The sequence below is a fragment of the Vipera ursinii genome, assembly GCF_947247035.1.
Source record: "Vipera ursinii genome assembly, chromosome: 1".
In the NCBI taxonomy this organism is placed as follows: domain Eukaryota; kingdom Metazoa; phylum Chordata; class Lepidosauria; order Squamata; family Viperidae; genus Vipera; species Vipera ursinii.
Window position 1 is genome coordinate 155,765,690 of NC_139512.1, and position 19,719 is coordinate 155,785,408.

General features: G+C 39.7%; 2 protein-coding genes across 2 annotated transcripts in view; both read left to right on the forward strand.

Annotated features, from left to right (window-relative positions):
* Positions 1-2,874: 2,874 nt before the first annotated feature.
* Positions 2,875-9,151, forward strand: KLHL23 (kelch like family member 23; the record flags this gene model as incomplete). Its single annotated transcript, XM_083367766.1, has 3 exons — positions 2,875-4,087; positions 6,260-6,412; positions 8,799-9,151. The coding sequence occupies 3 exons, from the start codon at positions 2,875-2,877 to the stop codon at positions 9,149-9,151; spliced, it is 1,719 nt and encodes a 572-aa protein (XP_083223892.1).
* Positions 9,152-14,486: 5,335 nt separating this feature from the next.
* The window catches only part of SSB (small RNA binding exonuclease protection factor La), a 28,538-nt gene continuing 23,305 nt past the window's right edge, over positions 14,487-19,719 (forward strand). Inside the window, exon 1 of the mRNA XM_083365680.1 lies at positions 14,487-14,613. The gene's annotated coding sequence lies outside the window, so the exon portion shown is untranslated. The remainder of the gene's footprint in view (positions 14,614-19,719) is intronic.

Below are 19,719 nucleotides of genomic sequence, written 5' to 3' on the forward strand. Positions count from 1 at the left end.
AGGGAGGGGAGCTGAACTGCAGAAGCTGAGGATGGCCTTGTTGGGAGCAGAGGGGCCTGGCTGGAGGAGGAGGAGGGAGGAGGAGGAGGAGGAGGCGAGCCAGCTGAGGCACCAAAATAGGAACTCGGCTCTCCATCTGTTCCTTCTATAGCCTACAGCCGGTCAGCAGCGAATCTGAATTTCTTCTAAAGATAGTCAGCCGGGACGCCGAGCCCTTCCTCCCCTTTCCCTCCTAGAAAGGCTGGCTGGTGGAAGACTTTTATTCCTCTCACTTCTCTGAATAGTAATAAGCGGGCTGCAGCCGACCTTGCCGGAGCCCGGGCGCGCGGCGAAGCTGCTTCCCTCAAAGTTTGCAACCTGCTCGAAAGGCCGCCCTCGCCCCCCCCCCCGCCCCGCGCTTTCTCTTTTGTTCCAAAGCCCGCATCGATTCGGACCGGGTTGGGCGGGCACGGAGTAGTTGGGCGGAAGGCGGGGAGGGGGGTTTGGGAACAAAACGAACACGAGCTTTGCGCCTCCTGGTCCCCGCTGCCCTGTTTAATAGGTTTTTTCCCCCCGCCCCCTTCATTTCCACGCGCGGGAAATAAATTATTATTATTATTATTATTATTATTATTATTATTATTATTATTATTATTATTAATAATAATAATAATAATAATAATAATAATAATAATAATAATAATAATAATAATAATAAATGTCAAGGGTGCCGAGCGGCTAGGAAGGCGCTCCCACAATGCCCCACGACCAACCCTGGCCCGTGGGGGGCTTCGCTTCGGGCACTCGCCTTTTTATAGTGCCAAGGTCCTCCTCCTCCTCCTCCTCCTCCTCCTCCTCCCTCCTCCCTCCTCCTCCCCTTTGTGTTCAGATTTTTGAAAGCGGCTCCTTTCCTTGCTCGAGCCCAGCTCTGCCTCTGCCTGTCACCCGGTTTGGAGAGCAGGTGGGTGAGTCTTTAGCAAATTCGGGGTGGCCGAACGACCCTTTGGAGAAAAGCATAGAGAGCATTGGTCGACGTAAATGGACAGCCGCTGAAGAATGAGGACCTGCGGCTGACCGGACTCTTTTGGAATTGGCTGGTTGCAATTCCCAGGGCAAGATAACCGTGCTTAGAGCCTTATTAGGGTTAACCCTAGTTTCTGGGCCGGCTCGATACCAGCCACAGAACTGGCTGGCGAACTTGGTGGCTCGCTAGGTCGGGCGACCACAGCTGCATAGAAGGCTTTTTAAAAGACAAGAATCTTTATCGTTTCGGATAACTACGCCGCTGTTGGTTTTTATTATTATTATTATTATTATTATTATTATTATTATTATTATTATTATTATTATTATTATTATTATTATTATTATTCCCAAACGCAACATCGCCTCGCGAAATGACAGACAAATCGGTTGAGGGCATTTATTGTTCCTGCCGCTTTTGGGATACTTAATGTTCCAAATGTTGTTTTTCTGCTCTCAAAAATATCTAATACCTACAAAGAGGTGGCACTGAACTACACTATTGTGTTGCTGTTGCGATAAATCTCCGGTGGGATTAGCGATGTGCCGCATGATCTAGTTTTATACCCCCTTTTTCCTGAAAATAAGGCTATTGAAGTCAGCGGGGCTTAATTTTGAGATGCATGAGAATATATTGTTACTCCTCAGAAGCAACATAATTAGGCGCCTGTTTATCTGAAAGTAAACTGGACTGGACTACATGGTATCTACTCCTAGGTAAATGCATACCAGTAGTTAAATATATACATGGGAGAGAAGGGTTAATTTGTTCTTTTCACAGTCCTGCCTGATTGTTGGTTTTACAAGTCCTTTTATAGTGTATTTTAAATATTAGCACTAGAACCCCTTATATTGCTATATATTACTTTGAGGTTTGTGGAAGAATATTTGAATGAATAATGGTGATTAAAATGAGCAAATAAAATAGGATGACAATGATAAAGATGGAAAATACACTTTTCTTCTGGAACTCAAAATTAAAGTGCTTTTACATTCTTGCCGTTCCTGGATCTGATAATAGTGTGTTTTAACAAAATTACGAACAGTTTTACTAATAAGTCCAACTAAGTGGGATTTATATCTGCTTATTGTTCTGCTCAGAGGGATTTAAATACGATCACTATCTTGGTTTGCAAAATTTAAATTGAATTCTTTTGTACGGTAAGATGTTTGAAAGAAAAATCTTATATTAGAAATTGCTCACATAAATGTGTATTGTTTATAATAAGAAATCTGCACAGATCATGTATATATAAAATATGATATACACATATGTGATCTGTGTAGAATTCTTATTATTAAAAAAAATAAGAGGACTGATCTTTTCTCCAGTCCTGCAGGCTTCATTTAGGAAAGTTATGGAGACCAGTCATTGAAAATGTGAGCCTGACTGGAAGATAATTTGATGCTGGCGTCAAAGTCTGGGGGCAGATGAGGCACTGCTTGGGAGAGCAAGAAAGTTAGAGTTGTTTGAGGCAGTGAAGACCTTCAAAGAGCTGAGACCAGCAATGTTTAATAACTTAAAACAAATTATTTCTAGATGGTTTTATTTTAAGGGAGTATATTGCTGTCAGTGGCTTTGCATTTTCCTTTTTATTTTTATTTATTTATTTTAATTCCATTTATATCCCGCCCTTCTCCAAAGACTCAGGGCGGCTTACAAGCTTAGCAGTAAGTATTTTTTACCTGATGTGCTTCTTGATCTGATGTGCTGCATTTTTAAAATTGTTATCGTTATGTGAGCATTAGAGGTAAATTATTTACAAAAAGATTCTGCCGTGGAAATCAGAAAGCCTTAGATCTGAATGGGTACTGATAGGAATGAGTACATGAACCTCACTGCCATGTTGTTTCTGATATTTTATTCCAGCGATGGCACTGACTGAGCAGGGGGACTATACCTATGGATACAAAGACCTCTGTCATCCTGTAGAGTTTTTGGATGCGTTCAGGATGTTCTATCTTGAAGGGTTATTCACTGATATTACCCTTCAGTGTGCACCCAATGTGCTATTCCGTTGCCATAAAGCTGTACTAGCTGCTTGTAGCAACTATTTCAAAGCCATGTTTACCTCTGACATGAAAGAAAAATCAAAGGATCAGATTTATCTTTCTTTGTTCAGTCCTACAATACTAGAATCCCTGGTGATGTACACGTACACATCAGAGATCCAAATAACAAAACAAAATGTTCAGAGCCTCCTTCAAGCTGCTGATCATCTTCAGTTCACTTCTGTCAAAAAAGCCTGTGAGCAGTTTCTGATCAGACATTTAGACCCTGACAATTGTTTAGGAATGCACTCCTTTGCAGAATTCCATGTCTGCTCAGAGCTGGAGAAGGAATCCAGAAGGATAATATTGTCCAGATTTGAAGAAGTGTGGAGAAGGGAAGAATTTCTAGAGATTAGCAAGAAGAAACTCCAGTTCATTCTCTCCAGAAAGAAGCTTGATATATGGAAAGAAGAAGAAATGACAGAGCCCATTGCCAAATGGATTGCCTATGATGTGGACAGCAGGATCGAATACATTTATGATCTGTTGAGGTGTCTTGAAACTGATTTAGATGAAATGTACTTGAAATCAGCCCTCAGCTTGTACAAGAAATGCCAGTTAAAGGAAAATAAAATTAGATCTCTAATACGTAGAGTACTAAGCCCCAAGCCAAGAGCAGTTACAAAAAGATCTACCACTATTATGTATGTGATTGGCGGTTATTACTGGCACCCTTTGTCTGAAGTGCATATATGGGATTCAGTAAACAATGTTTGGGTCCAGGGAACAGATATGCCAGATCACACACGAGAAAGCTATGCAGTCACAAGCCTGGGACCCAATATTTATGTAACTGGAGGTTACAGAACAGACAATATAGAAGCCCTTGATTTAATGTGGATATACAATTTTGAAACCGATGAATGGACTGAAGGCTGCTCCATGCTTAATGCAAAATACTACCACTGTGCAGTTACCTTAAGTGGCTGTATCTATACTCTGGGAGGTTATCGAAAAGGGGCTCCAGCTGAAGAAGCGGAATTCTATGATCCTTTAAGAAAGAAGTGGTTCCCAATTGCAAACATGATTAAAGGTAATCAGCTTTCTGCATAACTTGTGAATTCAGTTCTGCATGTATCTTTAAATGAAATCGCATTGTTTCCCCGCTTCTATTTGGATAGGTGCTAATAAAATGTTAAGGTCTGGTTAGAATCAATCATTTGGGAGGCATGGTCACATTTGACATTTTGAAAACGATGTGAACAACCTCAGAAAACGGATGTCACATCAAGTATAGTCGGACAGACGGTTCCAATGTCCTAGCATTTTTACAGTAGTTCATTCTCAAGGGATAAAAGCATTTCTTATAAGGAGAACAGGAAGTGAAAGTTCACTGCTTTGTCTTTCTGTATTCTGCCTCTATCTATTATCCATCCATCCATCCATCCGTCTGTCCGTCCATCCATCTGTATCATGATTCTATCTAGGCAATGTGTAATTGTTAGAGAAAGTGTGAACTTTTTGACTTTCAAGTTTTCTCTCCCTTCTCAAAATAACGTTTGTTTGTCTACCAAAGGAGGACACAAGAATAATTCAGGCTCCAAGCATTTTATGATAGGTTTACAAAGCCAGCTTAAGCACACCTGGACATGTTTAGTAACATCCCATGGCAAGACTCTTGACACCAATTCAATAGGTTGCATTTATAATTAAGCAACAAGAAATGCAGGCATCTAAAAATATGATTGGTTACAGAGAAAAACCCAAAGACAAAGATAAGCTCTAACAACTTATATTCTGACTATGCTCAGTAGCTCCATGCTAAAACATTAATTAATTGCTTAAATTCTTCCACAATATATACCAGGAGCCAGGAAGTTATTATCTTCCCCTCCTCAGAAATCTCACCTCTGTCTTGTATCTCCTTTCTAAGGGATGTGAATACAATTACCACATCCAGTTCCACTGCTAATCACATCCAATGGTGAGACTGGCATTTTCTTAAGATTTGCCTGTTTGCCTAAGTTAATATGCTTGCATTTAAACAATATGCTTAATCATATATCAGTTATGTTTAGTGTACCTTTGTGCCTAAATGATCATTGTTTTTATCAATTATATCTCTCCCATAAGAGCCAGTTTGGTGGTGTGGTTAAGGCAGAAAGCGGGAGACTGTGTGATCAAGTTCTCCCCTTAGGTACAAAGCCAGGTGTGTGACCTTGCGCCAGTCAGTCAGTGACAAAGTCAATGAGAAAGCCAATAGGAGGTTGCAAGTCATGGCCACCAATGTCTCACTTAATGACTGTGGGTGATTCTTCTCTTAACAACCCCAATTGGGATTGTTGGAACTGCCATCACTAACGGATTGATGGTCACATGATATGTTACAGAATCGCTTCACTTAGTGATGGAGTTGCTGATCCCAGTTAGAAACATTAAATGAGGATACATATAAAGCACATGTGAGAATAAACAGAATGTTTAGGGAATAGTTCATCATTAATCAGGAAGTAAAACAAGGATATATTGATGCCTCCTTCACTGTTCATTATATTAATGTATTTCATATATGGCTAAAGGTATAAGAAATGCAGGCATTACATATTAGAGATATGAATGTTTGGGTACTTTGTATGCAGATCATGCTGTATTGATGGTTGAGACCTCACATTATTTGCAGCAATTAGTAAATAGATTATGCAATGCAACAAGAAGTATGGATCTGAAAAATAATGTATCCAAAAATGAATAAGGTGTCTTTGACACTAAAATTGCAAATTATATATGGCAAAAAACCCTGAGCAAATAGATAAATTAGTATACCATGATAGAATGTTTACTAAAAATGAAACATCTTAGGATGCACAAATGCTGGAAGATAGGTAATGCTTAGTGGTTGGCTGCAAAGAGTAAATATTGGAAGTGAAAGTAATTGTGTATAAGAACAAATGACAATGTGATAGGATGTAGTGGACATAAGGCTGGTTGGCAAATAGAGAAAGATATGGGAAATTGTGTACATGCAAACTAAAATTAGTTCTTTTTCCTTTTCCTGTGTGTTTAATTTCTTTGGTTTACTATTTTTTACCCTTTCGCTGTGCTTTGCACAATATTGCATATCTTAAAGGGTGGACATGTTGGATGATGGACATGTTTGTGCATGTATTATAATTGTGTGTATGTATCATATTAATGGCCTGTTGATGGAAATTAGGCTGAATATTATTTTTTAAAAGCCTTTTACAAATTTAGTATTACTAAATAGGTGTTGGAAATGCCACTGCTTGTGTCCTGAATGAAGTCATCTATGTCACCGGAGGCCATTATGGTTATCGGGGAAGTTGCACTTATGATAAAATACAACAGTATAAATCAGATATTGATGAGTGGAGTATAATCGCCACAAGTTCGTATCCAGGTAAGTTTTGTTTCTACTAAACAACTTAAATAAATACTGTGCACTTGTTCTCCCTTTGAAAGTATTTACATGTGAGTCATAGAGCTGGAAAAGGCCATTTAAGTAATTACTCCAATTCCTACTCAGTTAATGCATTCCTGGACAGATGGCTGTCTAGTCTCCACATAGAATAGCCAACCCCCCCCCCCAAATCCAAAATTCTGAAGCAAAATTCTTCCCCCTTCTTTGTTGTTGTTAGCTGCGAAGTCGTGTCCGACCCATAGCGACCCTATGGACAATGTTCCTCCAGGCCTTCCTGTCCTCTACCAACTTCTGGAGTCCATTTAAGCTCACACCTACTGCTTCAGAGACTCCATCCAGCCACCTCATTCTCAGTCGTCCCCTTCTTCTCTTGCCCTCAATCTTTCCCAGCATTAGGCTCTTCTCCAGTGAGTCCTTCCTTCTCATTAGGTGGCCAACGTATTTGAGTTTTATACCCCTTCTAGTAAATCAATTTATTTATTTACCCACTTATTATTTATTAACTTTAAAAGACATTCTGACTTCAGAATGTCTCTGGTGGCTTACACTTAAAATAGGAAAACCCATCTTTTTTCTTCCTTATTCTGTAAAAGGAATTATAACCACTCTACATCACTTTGGCACCTGTACAAAAAACTAGCATGCAGTACTGTGGACATGATTGTTGTTAGTTTTGACTCTCATACTTTCTTCTCTTCCAAAAGCCCATGGCTTTAATATTAGTATTATTAATTTGATTAATATTAAAATTAATAATTAAAAACTGGCCTCAAGAATTAACATCTCCTGGCTATTAAGAAAGTCAATAGTTCCTCTGTGGGGGGTCCTCCACTGACCTGAAATTTTCTTCCTTGCTAACATGCACATGATTCTGAAAGAGACATCCTTCTGGTGTTTTACAAGGGGAATCTGCCAAGATTTAGCTGGTATACTGGTTGCAAATCCTGCAGAAAAAGATCCTAATGACAGATACTGGTGTCCTCATTATCTCTTGTCTAGATTTCTGCAATGTGTTCTCCATGGGGCTCTTCTGAAGACTATCTAAACGTTTCCATGGACACAGAATGCAGCCATCCACATATTATTATGTGAAATTTGCTTCTCAAACCATACAGTAATGCTGAAAGGGTTCTGAGTACAGTTCGAAGTGTTAGTTTTGACCAATAAAGCCTTACGTAGCTTTGACCTGGCAACCTACAGAAGTTCCATTCCATCTGAAATCTACTTTTTCAATTCATGAGTTCTGTATGCAGTGGCTCAGTGGGTTAGGACGCTGAGCTTGTCAATCCGAAGGTCGGCAGTTTGGCGGGTCGAATCCCGAGTGCCGTGTAACAGAGTGAGCGCCTGTTACTCGTCCCAGCTTCTGCCAACCTAGCAGTTCGAAAGCACGTAAAAAATGCAAGTAGAAAAATAGGGACCACTACGGTGGGAAGGTAACAGTGTTCCGTGCGCCTTTGGCGTCTAGTCATGCCGGCCACATGACCACGGACACGGCTCTTTGGCTTTGAAACGGAGATGAAACGGAGATGAGCACCGCCCCCTAGAGTCGGAAACGACTAGCACGCATGTGCGGGGGAACCTTTACCTTTACCTTATAGGTATTTTGACAATTCCTCCCCTACATAGTATTCAGGAGTGCTAGAAATGGGTGCTTCCAGCTGTAGCACCAAGAAACACATCACACCCCTTTTTAAAGTATTCAGAAGAGCTGTTTAGAAGAATTTTTAATTTAAGTGAAGATTTAGGTCATTTGGGGGAAGCTGTATAACAACTTTTCTGTGATTTTGAGGTTGATTATTTTAATATTTTAATAATATTGATAATCTGTTATTTTTTTCTTTTCTTTTCTGTTGTTTGGATGTGTTATGATGTTGCAAATCACTACATGTTCTTGGAATGTGGCAGGATAGAAACAGAGTAAACAAACATGCATATTTAAATTATTAGGATTTCTCATTATCACCATAGACGTAGATGTCCAACTTGTTTTTTCTGTTGTTTATTTCCCATTTTACTCTTTAGTTAGTAGTATTTGTACTGATGTTTCATTTTTTGTGCCCTCACTAATTATCATGTTCAACTTCTTTGCAATAACAAGTTATTCATGACTTTCCTGTACGATGCTGAAGAAGCCCTTTTTCTGAAGAATGTATCTGTACATAAGTAAATAGATAAACTTCCTTATCTCAGTTAAGCAAAATGTGGCTACAAATTATAATCTAAATCCAAAATTCTTGAAATCAACAGAGAACTTTATTAGAATGTTTAGATGATGATTCTATTTCTGTCAATTGGTAGGCCTTTCTTTCTTTAAATTCTTCAAAATATAATGGACAATGTTAATAATTCATTTGTTTTTCTGTAGAATATGGATTATGTTCCATTGCAATGGGAAACAAGCTATATCTTGTGGGCGGTCAGACGACAATCACAGATTGTTATGATCCAGACCAAAATGTGTGGACTCAAAAGGCTGATATGATAGAAAGAAGGATGGAAGGCAGTGCAGTCGTCATGAATGGATGTATCTATGTAACAGGAGGCTATTCCTCTTCCAGAGGGTCATACCTGCAGAATATTGAGAAATATGATCCTGAGTGTAATAAATGGGAAATTGTGGGGAATCTTCCTAGTGCTATGCGTTCCCATGGCTGTGTATGTGTATACACTGTGTATGATAAAGAATATGTCACTTCTGTGACTGGAACTACAAAATAAGCCACCACGTACAAAAAATTGCCTTACAGGAAACAAAAATGTCTTTCGGTAGCTTAGCAGTTACAGGTTAGAAGATCACTAACATCACAGTTCAATTTAATTAATATTACTAATTCACTCTGCTTTACATGTGACTCATATATCAGATTCAAAAATTGCCAAATGTTTATTGCCGCCCATCAAGGTGACTGTAGGTGGCTTATAATCAATCAGTAAAACATCAATGTAATACATTAAAACAATAAATAGTAACATTAAATTTGATTTAAAATTGACAAAGATGGGGAGGGAGGGAGGGAGGGAGGAAGATACACACGGGGAAGAGGTGGGGTCTTGTCTTAGTCAATTAACCAACTCCAGAACGATATGCCCCCATTGGGGCCTCAAGCCAGTTGGCAGAGCCAGGTCTTCAGGTCCTTTTGGAAGGCCAAAACTGTGAGCGTGGTGCAGATCTCACCTTGAGGATCAAGATGTTCCAGGGGTTATCCTTTCTGAGAAAAAGCTGCTATTGTTTGTTTCCCCTCCCCCTGCAACGCAGTACCCTTTTGTAGGAACACAATCTTTCTCAGCTTGGTCCTGTCTAGGTGTGATGGACCACAACATCTAAAATCCCTACTCTCTGGCTGTGGGTTCTTAAAGTGCATCACTCCTGGACAGCATCTACTTAGGAATATAGCTAGTCAACTCTATGCAACAATGCTCACTTTCAACTTAGAATGGTAACAATTTTTATATATTTTTTTCTCCAGGAAAACACATATATAATTGTCCCATTCTTGAGTTACATTAAATCCTTTGAAGTTCTGATATTACAAGTTATGTGATGAAGCAGATATGGATTGATTTATGACCTGTGGTTCTATACCAATGCTAAAGAAGCACTAAAGAAGAACAGGAAGAGGGGAGAATCTTGTGTGTGTGTGTTTGTGTGTGTTCTTTCGTTGCTTCAAATATAGATATGAGGAGATACAAGCTATTCCCCTGTGAACATTTTGCCTTATCCTGCCTTTTAAACTTAAAGGAGATAAGTAGTAAATATCTCCTTGCCCTTCCCCCCCACAATTAGTTATCCAGCTAAATCCTAGCCAGTGTAGAGTTTACTGGTTATTTTACTGAGGTTTTCACATGCTTGTGTTATTTAGAAGGCAACTTCAATCATAGCATGGGGCCAAATTGTTCTACCCTTTTTTTATACCAATTTAATTTAGCGAATCCTGAGGAAATAGGAAACGTTCCTTCTGACATGTTATTTTGAGGATACCAAATTCAGTTGGACAGGACTATTATTGGTCTAAATGGTAAGTTTATTTATTTATTTATTTATTTATTAAACAAACATATATATATATATATATAGCTGCCGAACTCACACACACAGGTGACTCCGGGAAGCTTACAACAACACAATCAAATCAAGCACTTGATCTACGCCATCTCCATTGGTGGTGCCTAGGCCCTCTTGACAAAACCATGCTTTCAGGACCTTTCAGAAAAGCAACACAGTGGGGGCCAACTATGCCTTGGGTGGGGAACGATGCTACAGTATATAACTTAGATATGGGAATCCTAAATGGTTCTATAATAAGTGACCCATCTAGATTCTAAAGAACAACCTATTGTTTCAAAAGATGTGGTGAAACTGCCAGCTGAAAGGGAGGAAACCCCCACCACCACTAGGGGGAGTTAAGAGACATTCCCGCTTAGAATCTGTTTGGTGGAGGAAACATTGAGATCAAACCTTTAGGTCTATATTACTGTTTCCCCAAGAAAAGTCAGACTGTCTGGCGAGATTCTTGTCATATAGATGGTCAACAATAAACTATATAATGTGGCCTTCTCACAGGTGGTTTTGATTGCTTGCACCTGACAAGGTGCAGTTCTAATAACTTAAACTATATGATTATATTTAATCAATTTGGCCATTGCACTTTAGGCTTTTGAGGTATGCATTAGGATGGATAGTGACAATTTCCCTATTGTTTTATCTGTAAACGTAGGGCACCTAGAGGTATGCCATAGTGTACAATTGCAGAATGATAGGAAAACTGACTGCATGTCGCAGAAAACTAGTGGAGTAGATGAACTTGATTGGCTATTTACGAGGCGTTTATGAGGCCTGGCAAAGTATGTGATCTTAAATTACTGACAATAATCCCAGCATTTAATGGAAAAGTAATTCCCCAGGTATTATATGGGGCACAACTACAATTTTGGAATTACCGTAATTCAAACTCAGTTCTTGCATGCTGTTTTAGGAGCCCCCAGGAGTATTTGCAATGTTGCCTTAAGATAAGGATTGGGATTGCTAACAATGGATATTCAGGTTTAGTTAGTGAAAATTACACACAGTACTACCTCAGATTGAAATATCAACAGTCTGGCTTTATCCCTCTGATTCTCCGAGTTGGTTATATGAAGTGGGGTAGAAGATGGTTATCATAGGCCTACCCTTATGAACTTTTGCTACTATCAGACTTTCAATGGTACCTATGGGACATTGCTGTCCAGACTGATAGACTTACAAAAGTATCATTAATCACTGACAATTTAGAGATGATGATAATCTGGCAAACTGTATTGAGTTGCTCAGGCCAAACAGAGGAGGGCAAGCACACTAGTGTGGTTTGATGTGATACCTTCAGCATTTTATAGGACTGATACACAAGCCTTCCTTTTTCAGAATGTCTTTCTCCATGTGGTCCGAAGAGATGGGATTAGTTAACCGTGTCCTAATAGGCTGCCTATATTACAGGTAGGCCCATTTAGCATGTGTTATGCAGATTTTTGTATATTATCTGCCTCCTTTGCTACTGACTGATATGAAAGAGGAAATTTTACATGGTTGCAAAATTTTGCTGCCTTACTACACAAGAAGATGTTAGGGGTTTAATTTGTACTGAGGATGTTCATTTATTTATGTTTTAATTTGAATTTTGTACAGAACTGTATTATTTTTGGCTGATCTTTGATTGTAATAAACCAAAACAAACTTTGTATGATTTATGTGTTGCTATTAATCACACAATAAAATATGAATATGGACAGTACACCAAAGCACTCTAGTTTTAGGTTTACATTTTCAGTTCTACCTGGAAAGGAATTCTTACTTAATACAAATAGTCCTTGATTTACGACCAAAATTAAGCCCAAACTTTAGCTTGCTAAGTAAGACATGTATTGAGTTTTGCCCCATTTTATGACCTTCTTACATTTGTTAAGTAAATCATTTCTGTTATTAAGTTAGTAACACAGTTGTTAAGTGAATCTGGCTTCCCCATTGAGTTTGCTTGTCAAAAGGTCGCAAAATGGGATCACATGACCCCAGGACACAGCAACGTTAATAAGTATGAACCAGTTGCCAAACTTCTGAATTTTGTTCATGTGACCTTGTGGATGCTGCAAAGGTCATAAGTGTGAAAATCACAAGCCACTTATCCCAGTGATTTTATAACTTAAGTGAACTGTTGTAAGTTGAGGACAGCCTGTATTTCTCATGGGATCATCCAAGCAGAAGGATGCTCTCATTTTCAGACAATATTTTTGATAAAAAATATTTTCCATTGTTGTAATTATTTTTGCCATGCCAGCAGCCCCGACTAAAGGCCATGCACTCCAGCCTTGCACTACCAAGGAAGGGTGCGGTGGCCGAGGCTACAGCAGATCTGCAGCTTGTCAGCGGCACTCAAAGGCTGCCCAACTTTACTCTGCAATTTCAGGGTTAGAAAGCGGAAGGGCAGTGCCGCGTTTGCAGGCCTGGTGGCACTGCCGCCTGCTTCCCCCCCCCCCCAGCTAGCTCCTTCGGAGCCATCCTGATGCTGACGGGTCTGCAGGCATAGATCCGCCAGCTTCGTCCTGCAAAGCGCAGCTCACTCAGTGCTCTTGCGTGCCACCATGCCGGCAGGACCATTGGAATTAGAACGGCTCTGAAGGAGGTAGCTGCAGATCTGCTGTAGTCTCGGCTGCCATGGGCTGTTAGGCTCTTGAACGGGAAATAATTTTATAAACTTTATGTATGATTGACTTGCGAGGCTGGTGTGTTGTGCAATTAGCTCACATGGTGTAATAAGAAGATAGAGGGTTTGTTGTCACTGTGAGTTGTGGTGGTGGTGGGGCACGAAGGGAGGCTCAGCCAATCTCAGTGTATACACTGTTGTACTTTTGACAGTAAAGGTTCATTCATCTGTGGTGGACCACTAAAGTGGATGGTCTAACTTTTCATCAATCTGTAAACTGTTTAATCCTAGTTTATGATAATGGAAGTAGTCAAAATTAATCCAAGATGCTGAAGCCAGTTGTATAGCCTTATGCCAAGACTTCAAGAGAAATAGAAACTGTTTATTGAAGGCAAAGTGCACACTTTCCCCTTCTAACAGAAAGGTTAAGCCATACTGCCTCACAAACTAGCTTGTACTTTAGAGCGGTGTGTTGGGAGAACTGATCTCAGTTTAGTTTGTAGCTCAGTGCCTAATGTGAGCCCAGATAACTGGGATAAGTAAAATATGCTTCGCTACTTAAGTGCACGAAGCAGCTACTTAAAACTTTCAGTAGTTGAGCTCATACTAAATCACGATTTGTTTGACTATGATACACAGTATTGAATAAATCACAAATATCTGAACGTCTATGGAGATTCTCAAATCATCTGGGTCACGGTTGTGCCGAAGGTGCTTTCCCCAAAGGCAACTGGACTTCTGTCCCTTGGAAACTTTTCACTTTTCATCCAAGAACCTTCTTCAGTTCCACGAATAAGTCCCACAAATATCGGAGTACCTATAACATAGTCAGCCTTACATTGCTGTTTACACTCCGCAATGTAGGATTCACTCAGCACAGGACAGGAAGGCAAACCTAACTAAATCGCATAGCGTCCATTGTCTTGATTCTGCAGCCTCTTTAATCGTGGCGCGATGACGGAATTAACTAATTGTGCGCGCGAGCCGTCCCTTAGAAGAGAAAGCAAAACTAAACATATGTGAATTCCCAGTTCAGAAGCTTCTTGGATGAGAAGCGAAACGTACAGTTGCCTTTTGGGAAAAAAGCACCTTGACCTGGATGACTGAGAATCTCCATAGACATTAAGATATGTGAACTTTCCCCCTCTCTCTCTCTCTCTCTCTCTCTCTCTCTCCATTCCTTCTTCCAAAAGAAGCCGGGCCTTTTCAAAAGTCCCGCGCGTGGCGGGAAGAACGCCGGCAGCGAATCCGGGGAGCGGAAGATTCGAGTGGGCGTGTTCACACGTTCCCCCGAAGGCGCCAACTCCTCCAGGAGGAGTAAAGGCGGAGATGAAACTCTACCCGCGTGGGTCCGGACGGGAAGGAGGTGTGGTTACTGCCGCACTGGCTGCTGGGCTGGCCGGCGAGGAAAGATCGGCGTTTAAAGATAGGAGCCTTAACTGCCGCCGCGGCCTGCCGCTGGAAGACGCGTGTTGGAGGAAGCAATCGCTCCTTCGACTCTGGGAGAAGGTTGGTTTTGGGGGGGGGGACGCTGCAATTTTAGACCGTTTCCCGGCACGAGGCTTTCACCACTACGTTGTCGTGTTGCACACCCTTCTCTTTCGAGGCTGCGGAGTTAACCAGATTTCCGCGTGCATCGTGGCGGTGCCTCTTGGTGTGAACGCGGAGGGGAACGGCTTGGAGGATTTTCGCCCGGGTGGTAGAGAGCAGCTCTCCCCAGTCATCGCGGTGGTAATATATAATTAGGGATATAGTCGTATGAGGTCCACCGGAATGAGATATCATCAGGGTAGCGATGGTAGGGGACGCCGTCGGTCGGTTTTTTGCGGAAAGTCTCCCGGAATGTGGGGTTATGCACAACGGGGAGTTTTCCCTAAGCATCGACCGCGTTCCTACGTTCCAAGGTGTATCTGAACGGATCCGCCAGTTTGCTCCTTTCCTTGGTTGGGGCCTGTACAGGCAGGGGGGCTGAAGGGAGGGTAACTGGAAAGGGAAGTTCATTGGAGTTGGCCGGCTAATAAAGTCAAATAAGTAAATAATAACTTTCGGGGTTCCTGAGATAATGGGATCCTCGGGTTCACAAATGACACTTAAGTCTCCAGGCTCACGGCGTGATCGAGCTGCGCTAATACGGAGAGCCGAAGGAGGCGGTAGAATCCCGGCATAATTTTGGCCTCTACCACTTCAGATGGCAGGAGGCAACGGGATTGTTTTGGACCGTTCTGTGTTATTTGAGAGTATCTTATCTCCAAGTAAGAGAAGGGAGGAATAAGGGCAACATTTTCCTCGGTTTAACTCTTTGTACACTCGGGGCATTCTCCACGGTAGAGAACGAGATCCACCTTGTTTGCATTGTGAGAACCTAGTTCTGTGTCACATAGAGCGCCTAAGTGGCATATTAATCCCTTACTTGAAATGCTCATAGTTGTAGAGAACAGAGTACTAGCTCCTCTAGGTGCTGAGTTTTTTCTCTTTTTCAGTTCTGAGTAGTAATGAAGTGATAGCAAGTGTAGAAGGTTTATTATAAAATGAACAGAAGTTAGTAACAGACTTTCTCTGACAGTAATACTAACAATCGCCCTTTTAAATAATTTTTCTTATGACAGCTGGTGGGTACCAGACTGGAACCTTGAGATAATCTTTGTAGCTAACTGGTAGGGGAATTCTGGGAGCTGTAATCCTACATTGGAGGAGAGTAAGCTGGGGGAAATTTTTTTCCAGACTTTTTCTGTTGGGTATGCAGGATTATTGTAATAGCAAAGAGTATTCAGAAACTTTATTAAAAGCTGTGTGTTGTTTGCAGAATTTTCTCTGCCACCTGCTGCTTTTGTAGATCCAACTTACATTGGAAATAATCAGTAATTTGCCTCAAAAACAGGTTGTACAGCTGACTTCTGTATGTTTTCAATTAAAACAATGATAAGGCCACACAATGAAAATAATAGCAGAATATCAGCAGATATGAGTTATTCCGCTAATGTAATAGAAAATATGAAAAAAATATCTACATGAATATTTGCATGTAAATTCTCTGTAGGGGAACAACCCCCACTTAGACAGGACTGTGAAGAGATCCTCTGAGTAGACTTAAGATGATAGTAGCAAGGTATTGGGCTAGGGTTGGGGAAACTCAGCCTGAAGTCCACTCTTAGCCATGGAAACTTATTGGTGATTTTGCCATGTCATATTCTCTTAGCTCACTTCTTACAGAGTAATTGAGGAAAAATGAGAAGAAGAAAAATGGTTTATGCCATGTTGAGTTCCTGATGAAAGACAAGTTATAAATCTAACAAACAATATAGGATTGGATTAAGTAGGTACTCTTCCACACGAGGAAAAAGAAGAACCTCATATGGAGGGCCCACAGCTTTAAGTGGTTTAATCAAGATCCAAGTTGCTTCCTCTGTGAGAATCAAAGTTCTGATGTTGATATATAGTTCAAAAGAATATGTATAGTGTTATAAATATGGGTAATCATAGTTTTTCAGTATTTTTTATATCTCATAGGTTCCATTATTATTTAAATGGTTGTAGTTCTAACTGATGGTGTTCTATACTGGTCTGACCAAAATAAAGATTTGAATTAATACTATTTTTAAATTTGTAGAAACATAATTTAACAGATGCCAATCTGACATTCTGTTAATGTGGATATGTTTGACATTCCATTTCTTATTCTGTGTCTTCCTATACTCTTGAATGTTAAACAATATAATTTAACACCTGTTTTATAAATAATGACAGGCTTGTTTTTAGAAAGTTACTATATTTTTCATAAATAAGGAAAGTCTGAAGCCAGCTTTGCGGTCCAAGCTTCATTCCTCAAAGAGGATAATACATATATATAATTACAAATTATGCTGGAATGAGTTGGCTTCCCATCTCATGCAGTGTCATAGTTTATTCAGTAAGCCTCCAGGGAGTTTATACAATATAGTCAGACCATAGTTTACAAGCCATAATGCCTGGTTTATACAACATGACATGAAAACTGAACAGATTATACTTGTGTACCAAGAATCCTTTAGGATTGTGGCAGTCCATAAAAAAGATGAATAAATTGCTGTGTGTGATGTGTAAATTGTACAGTTCTTCCTGCTGGGCCTGTTTCATTCATTTTGAGGGCTGTCCATTGAGTGTTACCTCGCTTGCGTGTATCAAGCTTTTATTTAGTTTTTCTGGCCAAAGACCATTTGATCAGACACTGAGCTTTGCTCAAGGGACTTAGGAGAATGGAATAATAAGCATTTGTATTTCTAAAAAATCAATATCCCCTTGATTCCAGCTGAAAGATGTGACTGGGGAAATAGTCTTCTGGAAGGAAAAAAACAGATTTGAGTACTGCTTAATTGGGAATAAAACATAAGCTTTTAGTTTTAAATTTATAAAGCTTGCAAGGTGGGACTTAATGGAATGGCATGATTGCTAATACAAAAAAACCAACAGAAGATGTAGCACAGTGTTCATATCAAAACATGATTAGTGAAAGCAAATAAAGGCATTATAACCCAAGCTTTTTTGTATATTGTTTGAATTCTAAACTGCTTCGAATATTATCTGTTAAAGACTTAATTCATTGTAAATTGAATAGCATTTTGTAAATTAAACTTTTTAATCTAAAAATATTTCATAGGTATCAGTCCGAGAGATCTGGTGATTCATTATGTTTTTGATGTCCTCCAGGGAAAAAAGTTAAATAGGCCGCAAACCTGGTTAGTATTTGGATGGAAGTCACCTAGAAATCCCACAGCTGCAGACTAGACTGGGAAGTTAAAAAAAATCCCAGAAGTTGGCAATGGCAAACTTTTTACTTCTGTCAGAAAACATGGATATATCCATGTAGCAATGAGTTAACTGAGTTAAATTTACTCATTCACATTGCATCTGAATGCTCAATTTGAAGCTATGCTTAGGTTATCTTTACCTATCTTATTCTATGCAGCTGTGACAAACAAACATCATTACAAAACATTAAGATAACTGTGGTTCATGGTACAATAATGAAGTTAAGTAGATAAACTTGGCGCCGTTGGTTAATCCAGAATTCTGCAGCAAATATGTTAATATACAATTTTATCTGAGATTGTATTATTATGCTGGCGTAATACAATCTAATGCAACATATATTGTAACTATTGTGGTATGATGGTTATGGCTTAGATATGTCGTGGTTCAAGTCCCCCCTCAGCCGTGGAAACTGATTGAGAGATTTAGGGCCAGTTGTGTTCTTTCAGCCCAGTTTATCCTGTGGGATTGAGTAGAGAACCGTGGAGGAAGGAGTGCTGTGTAAGCTGCCTTGAACTCTTGGCAGAAAAAAAGGATATACAATGAACAAATAAATGTACATTCACCAATTACAGTTTTTGTTCCAATTACAGTGTAAACTATTGAGAATTGATTCCAGAATATCTTACAGATCATTGCCTCTAAAATTTGCCTGCCTGCATTTCCTATCCCTTGGAGAACCCTGCTAATACCATCCTGTAATCAGGTCTGAGCAAGAATTAGGACTTTCTCTGTCATAACAAATTGTTTGCCCCTGAAATTATTTTGCTCCAGTATCAGACCTGTAGGATACCGTTCCCTCCCCTTCTCCACTCCACTCCTTTTTTATTATGTTATAAATCTTGATAACATTGCATAGTTTTAATACAGTGAGGTTTATAGACTATCGTTAAAGATGATTAACATTCTATTGTTTAGATTGCTTAGAATAATTTCCTCTATTCTAAATGCCATATCAATTATTTGTTATAATTTAGGATGTTAGATGTTATTGCTTGACAAGAGATGAAGTAGCCATTTCGTATGTTAAACTTGTGTATTGCTTTAAGAGATTGAGATTAAGGTTGGGAGGGGGGAAGAGTAGGATTGTACCTTCAAGGCCATCTGAAATTAAAGAAGATAAGACCTCGGAGGGTTTTCTAATGGAAGGGAAACTGATTCTTTAACTTAATTGGAGAATATGATTGACAAAATTAGAAAGGTGGAGAATTGTGTTTTAAAATATTGTGCAAGGGGTGGAGATTTCAGATTCCAGCTTCCTTTGAGCAAGCATTTGCCGGTGTATTAGGCTAATAAAGGACTTTTAAGGTAAACAATGCCTCAGAGTCACTTGAAAAGCCCATACGTCGGAAACTTGACATCAGTATTACAAGCATAAAATTACTTGACTTTTTTATCCAAAGTTGAGTATAGCATTGAAGAAAAAAAAATACTAAAATTCACCTCAAAAGTATTTGTTGTACAGGTAGTTCTCAACTTATGACCAAAATCGAGTCCAATATTTATGTTGGTAAGTGAGACATTAGTTAAGCGACTTTTGCCCCGTTTTACAACTTTTTCTTGCCATAGTTAAGTGAATCACTTAACAATCACTTAAGCTACTAACCTGGTTGTCAAATGAATCTGGCTTCCCCACTTTGCTTGTCAGAAGGTTGCAAAAGGACACAGCAACAGTCATAAATATGAACCATTTGCCAAGCATCTGAATTTTGGTCGCATGACCATGGGGATGCTGCAAAGGTTGTAACTATGAAAAATGGTCATAAGTCACATTTTTCAGTGCCATTGTAACTTTGAACAGTCACTAAATGAAATGTTGTAAATTGAGGA